Source organism: Wolffia australiana, chromosome 15 (assembly GCF_029677425.1).
Source record: "Wolffia australiana isolate 7733 chromosome 15, ASM2967742v1".
NCBI classification, from domain to species: Eukaryota; Viridiplantae; Streptophyta; class Magnoliopsida; order Alismatales; family Araceae; genus Wolffia; species Wolffia australiana.
In genome coordinates this window covers 9519998-9532440 of record NC_135849.1, presented here as the reverse complement: position 1 = coordinate 9532440, position 12443 = coordinate 9519998, and the positions used below count along the sequence as shown (strand labels likewise).

The 12443-nt window shown below is 40.4% G+C and overlaps 2 protein-coding genes across 4 annotated transcripts; one reads left to right on the top strand and one right to left on the bottom strand.

Annotated features, from left to right (window-relative positions):
- Nucleotides 1–8110: 8110 nt before the first annotated feature.
- LOC144713333 (AT hook motif DNA-binding family protein) lies at nt 8111–11190 on the top strand. Of its 3 annotated transcripts, none has more exons than XM_078587917.1 (6): nt 8111–8213; nt 8857–9353; nt 9764–9816; nt 10397–10528; nt 10602–10763; nt 10844–11190. In XM_078587917.1, exons 2-6 carry the CDS (start codon nt 8909–8911, stop codon nt 11087–11089), a joined length of 1038 nt encoding a protein of 345 aa, XP_078444043.1. In that variant the 5' UTR covers nt 8111–8213; nt 8857–8908; the 3' UTR covers nt 11090–11190. The 3 variants fall into 3 exon arrangements, with proteins under 3 accessions (XP_078444043.1, XP_078444042.1, XP_078444041.1); XM_078587916.1 differs by having other exon boundaries at nt 8117–8213; nt 8892–9353; XM_078587915.1 differs by lacking the exon at nt 8111–8213 and adding an exon at nt 8446–8702 and having other exon boundaries at nt 8892–9353.
- Nucleotides 11093–12439, bottom strand: EXPA20 (expansin A20). The gene is made up of 3 exons (XM_078587918.1): nt 12300–12439; nt 11913–12216; nt 11093–11486 (listed from the first exon to the last, which is right to left on the bottom strand). Exons 1-3 carry the CDS (start codon nt 12436–12438, stop codon nt 11177–11179), a joined length of 753 nt encoding a protein of 250 aa, XP_078444044.1. The 5' UTR covers nt 12439; the 3' UTR covers nt 11093–11176.
- Between the last annotated feature and the right edge of the window lie 4 nt (nt 12440–12443).

Here is a 12443-nt window from a genome sequence, read left to right as displayed (position 1 = left end):
TGTGAGTAAAGGTTTCAAATAATATTAATTAAACTACATATTAAAGGCATAATAATGAAACCTGTTTTTAAGTTTATCAATTACTTGATTTAGCAAATACCATTTTAGTCCTAATCACCCTTCAGTTGTGATGCTCTAACTTTCATTTCTTTTGTGTTACCAATACTTGTTCGTGTTTGTTTATCTTCATTAGGCATTTTATTCTATTTTGTGCAAAATTGGGAGGAGAAGAATTTTACCTTTCACCTTTCAGGTAGAAAGAAGGCTAGCGGGGATTTCTAGACTTTAAGTAGCAACACATATTGAGAGAGACACCGTCCTAGATGATAGCATCAAATTAAGTCAGTAACAGTGTGGTTTTCTAGTTGATTTTTGCCGCTTATTTTTAGGGTTGTACTTCAATTATACAGCATTAAAGGTTAAAGCGAGAAAATTATACATTAATTTATTAAGTTATATTTACTATATTTTATTAATTTATAAGATTAATCCCATTTTACAACTTAGAGTCCAATAGATTTTTCCGGCATTTTCTTGGAGTTTTATTGAAAATGCCAGATTAAGTTGAATAAAATGGGAGAAAAGGAGAGGAGGAAGCCACTTCTTTAACCATAAAAAGAAACTAAATCCATGATCCAGATCATAAACAAAGAGTTAATACACAAGAATTCCAAACTTGGTGCCCATCTAAGGCCTTATAATATCTAGGTCAAGTAAAGGCAAGAATTGTTGGGTTCGGTGCCTTGGTTCATGCATGGAAAACATATTTCACTTAAGGTTTTTCTCAAAAACCCTCCAAACTAAAATATATCCACCAATGCCCTTATGCCCTTGTGTGTGTGACTCTCTAGGCCCATGTATCTTTGTACTTAATAACTTTAATGGCTCAATAACATTTATTGACCAACCTTACTAATTAACTATATCAACATATAGATTAATTAAATAAGGATCGATTTAACCCAATTGATAGGTTAAGTTTCAAGCCTGTGGGGTGCCTGTTGGGTTCTAGGGGCCTTGAGATGGATGAACAATACAAAAAGATGCGCAACGGAAGTCTTTTGCGAATCGAACGGCATTGACAAAAAACCATTAAAACGATGTACCTTGCACGAATCTCATTCGTGATTTCTTCGATCCGGGAGCGAGACGAGTCTAGCTGCTCAAGTGTGCAGCCTCTAGACGTATCCACGCGGTCCTCGGTGCGTCAGATCTCCTCCTTCTCGTTGACGAGCCCCTTTCTTTCTCCGTCGGTGTCGTTACGTCGTCCTGATCACATCAGGGATGGAGAGGGGGTGTGGGGAGAGTGGAGAAGAAGGGGAAAGGCCCCTGAACAATTCTGTCCTGGGTGAATTTCGTTCAGGGCCTTCCCCTATTTATACTAAGTGGGTATTTTTCATAAAAACCACCAAAACTTAAGTGTATCTTCCAAAGTCTAAAAGACCATTTGCGTGTGACCCTCTAGGCCCATGTATCAGTCTAGTTAACGACTCCAACGACCCAATAACCTTTATTGGCCTTCCAATTAATTAACTATATCATCATATAGATTAATTAATGTCGGATCGATTTAACCCAATCGATAGGTCGAGACTCCGACACGTGGGGTGCCAAGCTACACCTCGTGTCCTAGAAGATACAAAGGAGTGTGTATCGACTCACTCATGGAATCTGTTCGTCATCGGTTACCGTGTATGTATAATCCCTCATCCACTTGACGCTCCTTGGACGACTTAGGGTATGGTCAACTGTCAAACCCTAATCGATCATCCGAGTTAGTAATGATGCATTCAGAAATCATCGGAGAACTCTTCTTTGATATTTCACTGCCTTGGCCAAGGACTTCATCGCATTGTCTTCCTTGAGATGTCACCTCTTATATCGAGGGTGGGCGATCCCATCTTGACCACTCAATCATCTTCGTGAACTTCTTGATTTGCCCGAACTAAGACTGTTTAGAATCTCATGATTAGAGACTCGTTGGCCATAGTCAAAGTACAATTGTCCATCCATAAGATGTCTTTGGTGTCTCAGGTCTAAGGACCACTTTGACAACCGTGACATGAATCGACCTGATTGACAGTTCGATATGATACCATTCAGGGATTCGTACGAATTAATTCAGTGAGCTCTTTCCACTAAAGAGCACCCACTATCTATCCTTAGTGTCTCCACACTAATGGCTACGGGACCGGCCATACTCATCATATGAGTGAGGCTAGATAGTGCTATTCTATCTGGATACTTCGATGTCCTTCTCGCGTATCCTTTGAATAAGAATGTTTAGAATACATGCTTAAAGACTAGTGATCTCCGTATTACGATCTCATCGTAATTTACTAAATCCGATCACGTATTCATGGACTTCATTATACGCATCACACGTGCATTATAATGAATATGTTCTATTAATGAATATGGAACGAGATGTGGAATGTGTGATTGGCTTGACGGCCACATATATATCCATCAGTGAAAAGCTACACATTGTGTTCTAGAAGATACCGAATATTGTTTGAACTCTCTCATGGAACCTTTACTGCCATTGGTTACCGTTTATGTATAATCCATTATCTGCGCAAGACTCTCGAATGACTTATGGTATGGTTTATCGTCAACCCCTAATCCATCATTCAATTAGTACTAATGCATAACGAGGATCATTGGAGAACGCCTTCTCCAATATCCTCACTACCCTGGCTAAGAATTTTTCTGTGTCGTCTTTATCGAGTCAATCTCCTCTTATACGGAGGGTGGATGATCCCATCTTGACCACTCGATCACCTCCGTGAGTTTCTCACTACATCCTAGCTATGACTTATTTGAATCCCATGATTAGACGCTCATAAGTCGTAGTGAAAATGTAGTTGTCCATTCACAAGATGTCCTTGGTGTCTCAGGCCAGTGGATCACTTATATAGCCGTGAATTGAATCAACTTGATTGACATTTAGGTATGATACCATTCAGGGATTCATACGAATCAATTCAGTGAACTCTTTCTCCAAAGAGCACCCACTAGCTGTCCTTAGTGTCGCCACACTAATAGCCACAGGATCAACTATACTTATAGTATAAGTAGGATCAGCTAGTGCTATTCTATCCGGATAATTCGATGTCCGTCTCGACTATCCATCGAATAGGAATATTTAGAACACATGTTTAAAGACTAGTGATCACTGTATTATGATCTCATCATAATTCATTACATCATTGCATGTATTCGTGGACTTCATTATAAACATCACACGGAATAATAATGAACGCAAATAAACATGGTAGTGTGATTGGCTTGACGGCCACGTAATATCCATTACGTAATGTCCTGGTTGTTTTGTGGAGAGTCAATAATGTTTATGGGGAGCTCACCTACGAGTTCAAATCTCTGTGATCCTAACATAAGATAAGGATATATGATGGGTACCCTTTCTTTGCATTGTTTCTTTTTATCATGATTGTTCTTTTATACATGACAACACAAATTTTTAGTAGGTTAACATGGCCATATTTACCTACATTTTTGCATTAAATTGATTATATATGTGTGTGATCAAGCCTAAAATGATTAAATGTGTTTTTAATTTTTAATTTTATAAAATTGTAATGGTTTTTATGATGTCATATTCTAAAACAACATAATTTTGAATCAAAATATAATTATTCTTGATTTTTTTATCGTTCTATTCAAAGAGATATCATTTTTAAAAATTAAAAAATATATACTTCAAACATTTTTAGAATTGATATCTAGCTGTTTGGAATTATTTAATGGCTCTTTATTTTTCTAATCTTTAGAAATTGGAGAGAGGAAATTAGAGAGCTGAGAATGATCCAAATTCAATTGGCGGTAACTGAGAGTCAAGGAGTTTCATGCTAAAAACTTTAACGCCTCTTTATTTTTCCTGCCTCTGCATCCATACGGATGGAAAGAGAATATCCACATATTCTTCACCATTATATTTCACCACCATTTATCCACATCCATTCACTCGTTTCATCACCTTATCTTCTTATTCATCTTTTACATCCGTCATCACTTCATACCTTCCTCTATCTCATGCATTCATTTCCATTGGATCTATCCACATCCTCCGGCCTATTCATCATATTACTATTCATATCATCCTTCTTAAATATATTTTATCACCCTCTCATAACCTCGTATTCAGTACACCACAATTTCCTATTTTTTATGTATCTCCTCTCCTCCCACTTGCATCGTAATTTAAAGAGTATTTATACCCTAATATCCATTCCCTATGGAGCTGACCCTTCCTCATCACTAAATAGTCAAATTATTTTATGAGTACAGTTTATAAAGTATTATTGCTTTACTCAATTTCTCGTTACTAACTTACATATCAATTTAACACCCAATTTTTATTTTATCAATTGATGTTGTTTCTGGGGACAGGTGACCATTAGTGGTTTTACTTCCTATTATTTAGTGATTTTCCTTGTCATATACTCACGTGCTCTGAAAGTGAACTTAGTCAACCAAATCAAGAGAAGTCTTCGGAGGCAAGTATAGATTGTGCTGCTCATATTGTTGAAAATCATCTTTAGATGTATTTTTTATATTTTTGTTTTATTTGTCATAAATGAACCCATACTATCGTGAAATGAATTATTTATATTATGATCCTGAATATGATAAAAGATTTGATCCTCATGAGTTGTATCATTATGGTATTCTATCATCTCATAGAATGTTTATGGATTTTGCTGATTATATTTCTGAAAAATCGTGACATTTCTTATGCACATCATTTTCAATATTCTCAAAATCCGAATATTCAAGCTCTGTATTTGAAAATGCATAAATATCCTAAAATAAAAATAAATACTTATGCATCGATTCAAAATAGGATGGCACACCTTGATGATTCTTTTGAAAGTGATCAGCATTAGATATATTATTTAAAGGAGTGCAAGGAGGATTTTAAATATCAATGCATTTTCAGAACGAGAATGATTAAAAATATGATTAGAAACATAATTCCTCAAATAATTGATATATGTGGAAATGCATAATATTTTTTAAAAATTATGGATTTTTTAGAACGTTAATTCATTATTGTAAATGTTGTATGAAGAATGCAGTGATGTTGAAAATTTATATTTATAAGGAAAATGAAAAATATAATAATGGAATATTTTTTGCTAAACTAGCTTCAAAAAATTTTGAAGAACCAAAGGAAGATTTTGATGAAATTCAAGTTGAATGTGATGAATGCTCTTGTGAGGACATCTATGACTTCCATGTTGATGATGCATTTTGTTTGAAAATGGATGAATCTTCTGGAGCGGATACGAGTTCACACAAAGAAAAATAAGATTTAAAAATGAATATGAAAATGTTTGTGTTGATACTTGTGGTTTTTATATGTTTCTTTTAGATGATCAAAATGTTATTTCTATGGGAAAACTTCATGGAAATGATATGTGCTCAAAAAAAGAGGAATTAGATGAAAATGAGGATGCATTTATAGAGGAGGATACTTTTGATATTCATTTACTATTGATGGATAGTCAAAATCATACTCCAATGGATCAATATTGGGTTCATCAGCATCTTAATATGATTAAAATTAATAAAGTTTTTGATGGATTTCTCAATGAACCAAATGATCACAAATTTCAACACTTTATTAATGTTCAATGAAAAAGTGTTTTCTTCAAATATTTATTATATCCAAAGGATGTCCTGGTTTAATGGAGTGTGGATAATATTTTTTCTACATATTGGCACTAAAATTTTATGGATTTCCTAAAAAAATTTATACGGTTGGATTTATGCTTCATAAAAAACCCTAAACCTTAATTATATATTTTTAAGCCCACAAAATTATTTATGTGTGACCACTCTAAATAGCCAATTAGCTATCTATAATACCGTGTAAATCATTTAGTCACACATCAATTTAATCATATTATTAGGTTGAGTTTCTTTATTGTGGGGTGCCAAGCTAAAACTTGTGTTATATAGAATATAAAAAAGAGTATAGTGACTTCTCATGGAACCTTATTTTCATTGGTTAAAATGTACGTACAATTCCTAATCTACAGGATACTCCTATGGCGACTTAAGGTATGATCAACCATCAGACCCTAGTTGATCATGTGACTTGGTACTAATGCATTAGAGAACTTTTCTATAATGAGAATCAATATTACAAATACTCATCTTTAATACAATTCAAGTATCTATGCGGATAACTTCAATGAACTCTTTCCCATAAATAGCACCCATAATTTTTCCCTATTGTCTCCATACTGATGGATTTGTCAGCAACAATACACATCATTCGAGTTAGACTTTATAGTGTTATACTATTAAAATATTTCACTGTCCTGCTGAAGTATGGTTTGGATAGGAATATTTGAAATAAATGTTTAATGACTAGTTATATTTGTATTATGATATCACAATACTTCACTTAGTCATGTATTCATGGACTTCATTCTAAACATCACATGGGCATTGTAGTGAATATATTGTATCACTGAATGTTAAATGAGATATGGGATGTGTGATTGGTTTACCGTAAACGTACACTTCCATTGTCTCCTTCCTCAAGTCATTGTGCTCTTATACTAAGACATGAGTATCCCATATTGACCACCCAATCACCTTCATGTGCCTTTTGATATATCCAAGCTAAGACAAGTTTGAATGTTGTGAGTAGGGACTCCTAGGTTGTAACATCCACAATGCCTTTGGTGTCTCAGTTTGAACGTCTACATACATGATTGTGACATAAATAAGCACTCAGGGATTCATATGGATCAATTTTGTGAACTCCTTCCGTAAAGAGAACCTAATGTTTTCCTTACTACCACTACACTAATGGTCTCTAGATCATACATAACTATTATAACATTGGGATCATATTGAGTTCTTCTTTATGGATATTTCCATGCCAATCTCAAGTATCTTTCAAATAAGAATATTTAGAATCTAATATTCAAGGACTTAATTATAAACATAATACAAGAATAATAATGAATAAAATATTTCATTTGTTAAACCTAAATAGGACATGGAAGTATGGTCAGTTTGAATGTGACAGAATATCCATCATTCAAACTCTAAAAATTGTCAAAATAGTCTGAAATATTACACAATCTTAAGATAATTATGAATCAAATAGATTTCTTTTGTTTATAGTTTTTAAAAGATATCCCTTGCTTAATTATATTCAAGTCCCCAAAACATATAAAAACATAATCACCATGTACTAGGAATTTTTTTATAAATAGTGTTTCATTATTCAGAGCCTTAAAATTACATATTTTTATCTACAAGTATCCTTTATCAACGCCGAGAGTTGTTGGCAACAACAGAGTGGGGGGGCATACAGACATGAGAGGGACAACATGCATGAGTGGACCACACTGATCCGATACCAGAATGAAGGTTTGGTAAGATTTGGGTCTTTACTAAAAATCAGGAGTGAGACATAGACTACCCAACCCTAACTATAATGCTCCTAGTCCTTGGATGTAATCCCTAGAGATTGGAAGATCAATATGACTTGCTTTTTACCTCAATATTCACATCCTTTGATGATCCAGATCTGAAAATGACATCCAGATTCAACTCGGATTCTAGTACGCTTGACTTGGGCTTTAACTCCGGTAGTTCGTCTATTGGTCCAGGTTGTAGCTTGGGCTTCCTCTTTTCTCTCATGCTCCTCCGTAAGCTATCATTAAATGCACCCAAGTCCTTGCATTCAAATGAGCTTAAATAAAATGTAAGATAATGCAAATTAGGACTCAACTGGTTATTCCATTGAAATCCAAATTTCATCAATAATTAATGCATAACATGTGTTCTTTGTATAATTGTTATAGACAAATGTGGAACAACAATGCACCGACGCATGCATCGACGGGTATGGTCCAATCCCCAAAACCTACACAGACCTCTCATCTTCCTAGATTACTACTGAGAAAATCATCATGAATAATTTAAAGTGGCATGCACAGAAGGCCCAATGAAACAGAACAATCACCTTTAACAGCCCATTTGGGCCCATTAGGGCCCACTTTAGGCCCACTTTCAATCATTAAGAAGCGGCTCTGTTCACACGCCTCGCTCTCTTTGGGTACGAGGAAACTGTAGCAGCAGAGGACCGTTGCAGGTGCTCTTTTTCGGGAAGGATCGCACAGCATCGCCCACGTCGAGGGTTCCGGTTTGGCGGTGTAAAGGTACTCTCCTTCAATGCCGTCTCCTGTCTTCTTCCCCCTCCCCCCGCCATTAAAGTTATCTTGAATCTATCAGATAACCTTTAATCTCGAAGACGGCGAAATTTTACGAATTCAATTTCACAACCGGGTTTTTTTTGGGGAGGGTTCATTTACCCTTCTTCTGTAGCGATGTTTTGTTTTATTTGATAAACGGGCAGGCTTTGCGAGAAGCGGTTTTTTCTTTTGGGGGAGGGGTGGAAGGGCAAATAAAGGGCCAAGCGAAAATTCTGAAAACGGGGGGAGGAATTTCTCGGGCGGGTCTAGGGTAGGCGGAGAAGAAGAACCCACCTTCATGCGAAAGGCCTGAGGGTTATTTTTTTTTTCCTTGGGGAAGAAGATTTGGGAAATTTCTTAAATTTCCAGCCTTGTGAGGGGGGATTTTCTCCGGTTTCTGGTGGGTCTTCGCGAAAAGAACGATTTTTGCCGGCAGATCGGAGGCCTGGTGGGCGGGTATCATCTGATTTTCGAGCTAGATCTCCTCCGGCTCCTGACATTTTCACCGTTTCCCTCCCCTTCTAACCTCGCTTCTAGGGTTTCGCAGTGACCGCATTCTCATCATCATAGCATCATCGCCATCATCATAACATCACGATGTTCGATTCAGTGCGCAGGTCGCTGAGGTGGGTTTTGTGGGTGCAGTTGAGGGGACTGAAGCCATGGAGGTGAAATCCGAGCAGGGGGGCATGGCGGGGAGGGAGCCCTTCGCCATGGGGCTGCAGGCGAGCCCAGTACAGTCGCAGCCGCCGCTGCTTCCGAACATGAGGCTGGCTTTCACGTCCGACGGAACGGCGATCTACAAGCCCGTCGCAGGAGTGGCCCCAACTTTCTCAAGCGGCGGGGAGGCTGCGGTTGTAGAGAGCGGCGGAGCGATGCCTGTTCATGGGTTACAGATGGGGAGTGTGGAGCCGTCGATGAAGAGGAAGAGAGGGCGGCCGAGGAAGTATGGCCCGGATGGGACTATGGCGCTGGCGCTATCTCCTGTTTCAGGCGTTGGGTCGGGGCAGACGGCCGGCTCTCCTCTCTCTGGTTCGTCGCCGGCGACGAAGAAGGCCAGAGGTCGCCCCCCTGGCTCCGGCAGGAAGCAGCAGATGGCTGCTCTAGGCAAGTTTTTTGGGTTTTTAATCTCGTTTCCAGCTTCTTTTTTTGAGTTTTTCTGGGTTTTTTCTCGATGTTTTGGGTTGGTATTCCATGCTTCGTTTCAACAAAAACCGGTTTTTTTGAAAGGGGAACAATTATTCTTTTTTTTGGGATTTATTGGGCGTTGGTTGGGTTCGGTTTTCTTTTTCAAGATTTGTGTCCTAAAAAGATTGTTTTTTTTTTCTTTCTTTCTCTTGGGGTTTTATTTTTGGGGGTGATTTGGGTTTAATTTTTGTTATTTTCTATCTTGCTCCGGAGTGCTGATCGGGAAGCTTCCTCCTTCTCGTCGTATTTCCGTTCTACGCTGCATTTTTCTGCTGGAAAAAACCGTTTCTTATTTTGGAGATTAATAAGAAAAAACCGTCTAAGTACAGGGTCAGCGGGGATTGGATTCACCCCTCATGTCATCACGGTCAAGGCGGGGGAGGTATTCCATTTTCTTCATTTTCTTGTTTTCCATGCCTTAATCTGATTCGCAGTTGGTTTTTAAAAGCTGTGGTTTTTTAAAACCATTTTAATCATGTCCTAATTGTCCTCGTTATTTGATATTTTCTCTTTTCAATTTGTTCTCCTGAAATTTATCCATTTTTTTCCACCATTCATCATTCAACACGAATCCGATCGCTTACTGGCTCTATGTTCGTTAAAATTTGACCCTTTTATTGCTGGAGGCATTCGATTTAAAACATCCCGAGGAAAAAAGAAAATGATACGACTGAGCAGTGTTTCTGAAAGGAAAACATCTCGAGTAGAAAAAATTGACAGAACGATTTTCTGTTTTTTCTGTCTCGCATGGTGGGTCTTTATTTACATTTGCGCATCAAATGCGCTGTAAAAAAACTCACGCGCAGATAATGAAAACTTGGAAATTAGATAATGGATGACCAACATTTTTTCAGGAAAATCTTTCCAATTTTTTCAAGAAAATCTGGCATCCGGAGCACTTGAAAAAGATTAAAATTTTCGGATTTTCATCTTAAAATGTCGTCGTCGTTATCATGTGGCAGGACGTGGCATCAAAAATCATGTCGTTCTCGCAACACGGCCCTCGCGCGGTATGCATTTTAACTGCCAACGGCTCGATATCCAACGTCACCCTGCGCCAGGCCGCCATGTCCGGAGGCACCGTCACCTACGAGGTTCGTCTCCGTTGACCTTCCCGTTGACCTTATCGTTGACCTCACCGTTGACCATGTATTATCCTTCTTGCAGGGGCGGTTCGAGATCTTGTCTCTCTCGGGGTCGTTTCTCCTGACAGAGAGTGGCGGCCAGCGTAGCCGCACGGGCGGTATGAGCGTTTCCCTCGCCGGCCCCGATGGCCGAGTCCTTGGAGGCGGCGTGGCGGGTCAGCTGACGGCGGCGTCGCCTGTCCAGGTCAACTTCCCTTCTCTTTTGACTTGGACTATTTTGGTTTGACCTACTCCCCCAGTCTCGGTCAACTCCGGTCCTTGCAGGTTGTGGTGGGGAGCTTCATCGCAGATGGAGGGAGAAAGGAGACGAGGCCAGCGATTCTCCCTGAGACGCCGCCGGCAACCCAGAGCACGACCGGCGGAGGGGCGCCTGCCAGCCCGCCACCACGCGCCACCCTGGGCGAGGCCGGCGGCGACGCCACCGGCTCGCCACGGCCCAGCCCGGGCAGCGGCAACGCCCCCTTCAACAACGGGGGGCAGCCCGCCATGCCCGCCGTGATATGGAAATAAGACTAAATAAAGAAGATGAAGCAACTGCCAGGATATAGGGAGAGCTGTGTTTCGTTGGTGTTGAGACTGGTGTTTAGTTAGGGAGGGTTAATTGAACTGCTTCTTGGTGTGGAAGGTCTGGCCGGGTGTCCAGTCCGCAGGGGCGACGTTGTAGGAGGTGAGGGATCGGCTGGCGGCAGTGGTGAGCTCAAAGGAGAGGGGCTGGCCGGAGAGGTCGGCGGCGCAGTGCCAGTTTTGGCCCCAGTTCCTGGCCATGGAGATCCAGCCGGTTCTCGAGCCCTTCACCTTGACGGCAGCGAGCTCCCCGTCCGAGCCCACGTTCCATACCAGCATCTGGAAGAAGCTCCCGCTACCGCTCATCGTCAACCTCACTCCCCCGCTTCTCTCACACTTTACCCTGCGCCAACCAAACCCCTCAAACTCGGGCCCCAGAAATATATTAAAAAACAAAAACATGAACATGTCATTTTTCACAATTAATCGCATTAACCTCGGTGGGGATCAACAAAAGAGGAGCGGTTAACTGTCGCAGAGAAAGCTTTTACAATAGATTTATAAGGGTGTGTAGTAAGGGAATGAATTCATAGGAGTAGGGCTGAGAAAGGTGTAAATTGACTTGATGTTGCAGAATAGGAAGTGCATGATGACATTAAATATAAATAGAAATCAATTCAGAAGGGCTATAGTATCATCAATGACTTTTTGGGATCAATTGTATAAGGATATAGTTAAAATGTTACCATATATTGTAGAAAAAGATAGATTTAATACACAAGTTTATGAGACATTGAATGAATACGAGAAATTGGGTTTGTTCGTTCACCTTCTGTATTGGATGGGGACTAGGTTGGCGGGGCTTTCGGCAATGGCGAGGAAGGACGGCTGGGGCAATTGAAAGTGCACTTGAGGGAAGTTGCACCAGCCGCCGGAGTCGGCGGCGAGGGCGTAGTTGGGCGGGCAGAAGTCGCCGGCCGTGACGACGGTGGAAGGGCTGCCGGGGAGGCACCAGAGGACATGGTCCACGCACCTCAGCTCGAAGCAACCGCCGCAGGCGCGGCCGCGGCGGAAGAGCGCGCCGCTCACCGCCGCCAGGCTCCGGCCGAACAAGTCGCCATAGCCGCAAGCTCCTGCTCGTCGACCCAGAAGAAGAAACAGCGTATTCTAGATTCATTTTCATGTTGTGAATACTAAGATTGAGATTGAAAAGTACCTGAAGACTCCCCGGCAGCTGGGTCTTCCGAGTAGGTGGCGGCTCCTGATCTCCACCCGTCGTGGGCTTCCGCTTCCCAGTCGCTGGCCGCCAGCGGCGATGCCCGCCAGAGGAGCAAGAAGAGGACAAGTATCCTCATACCTT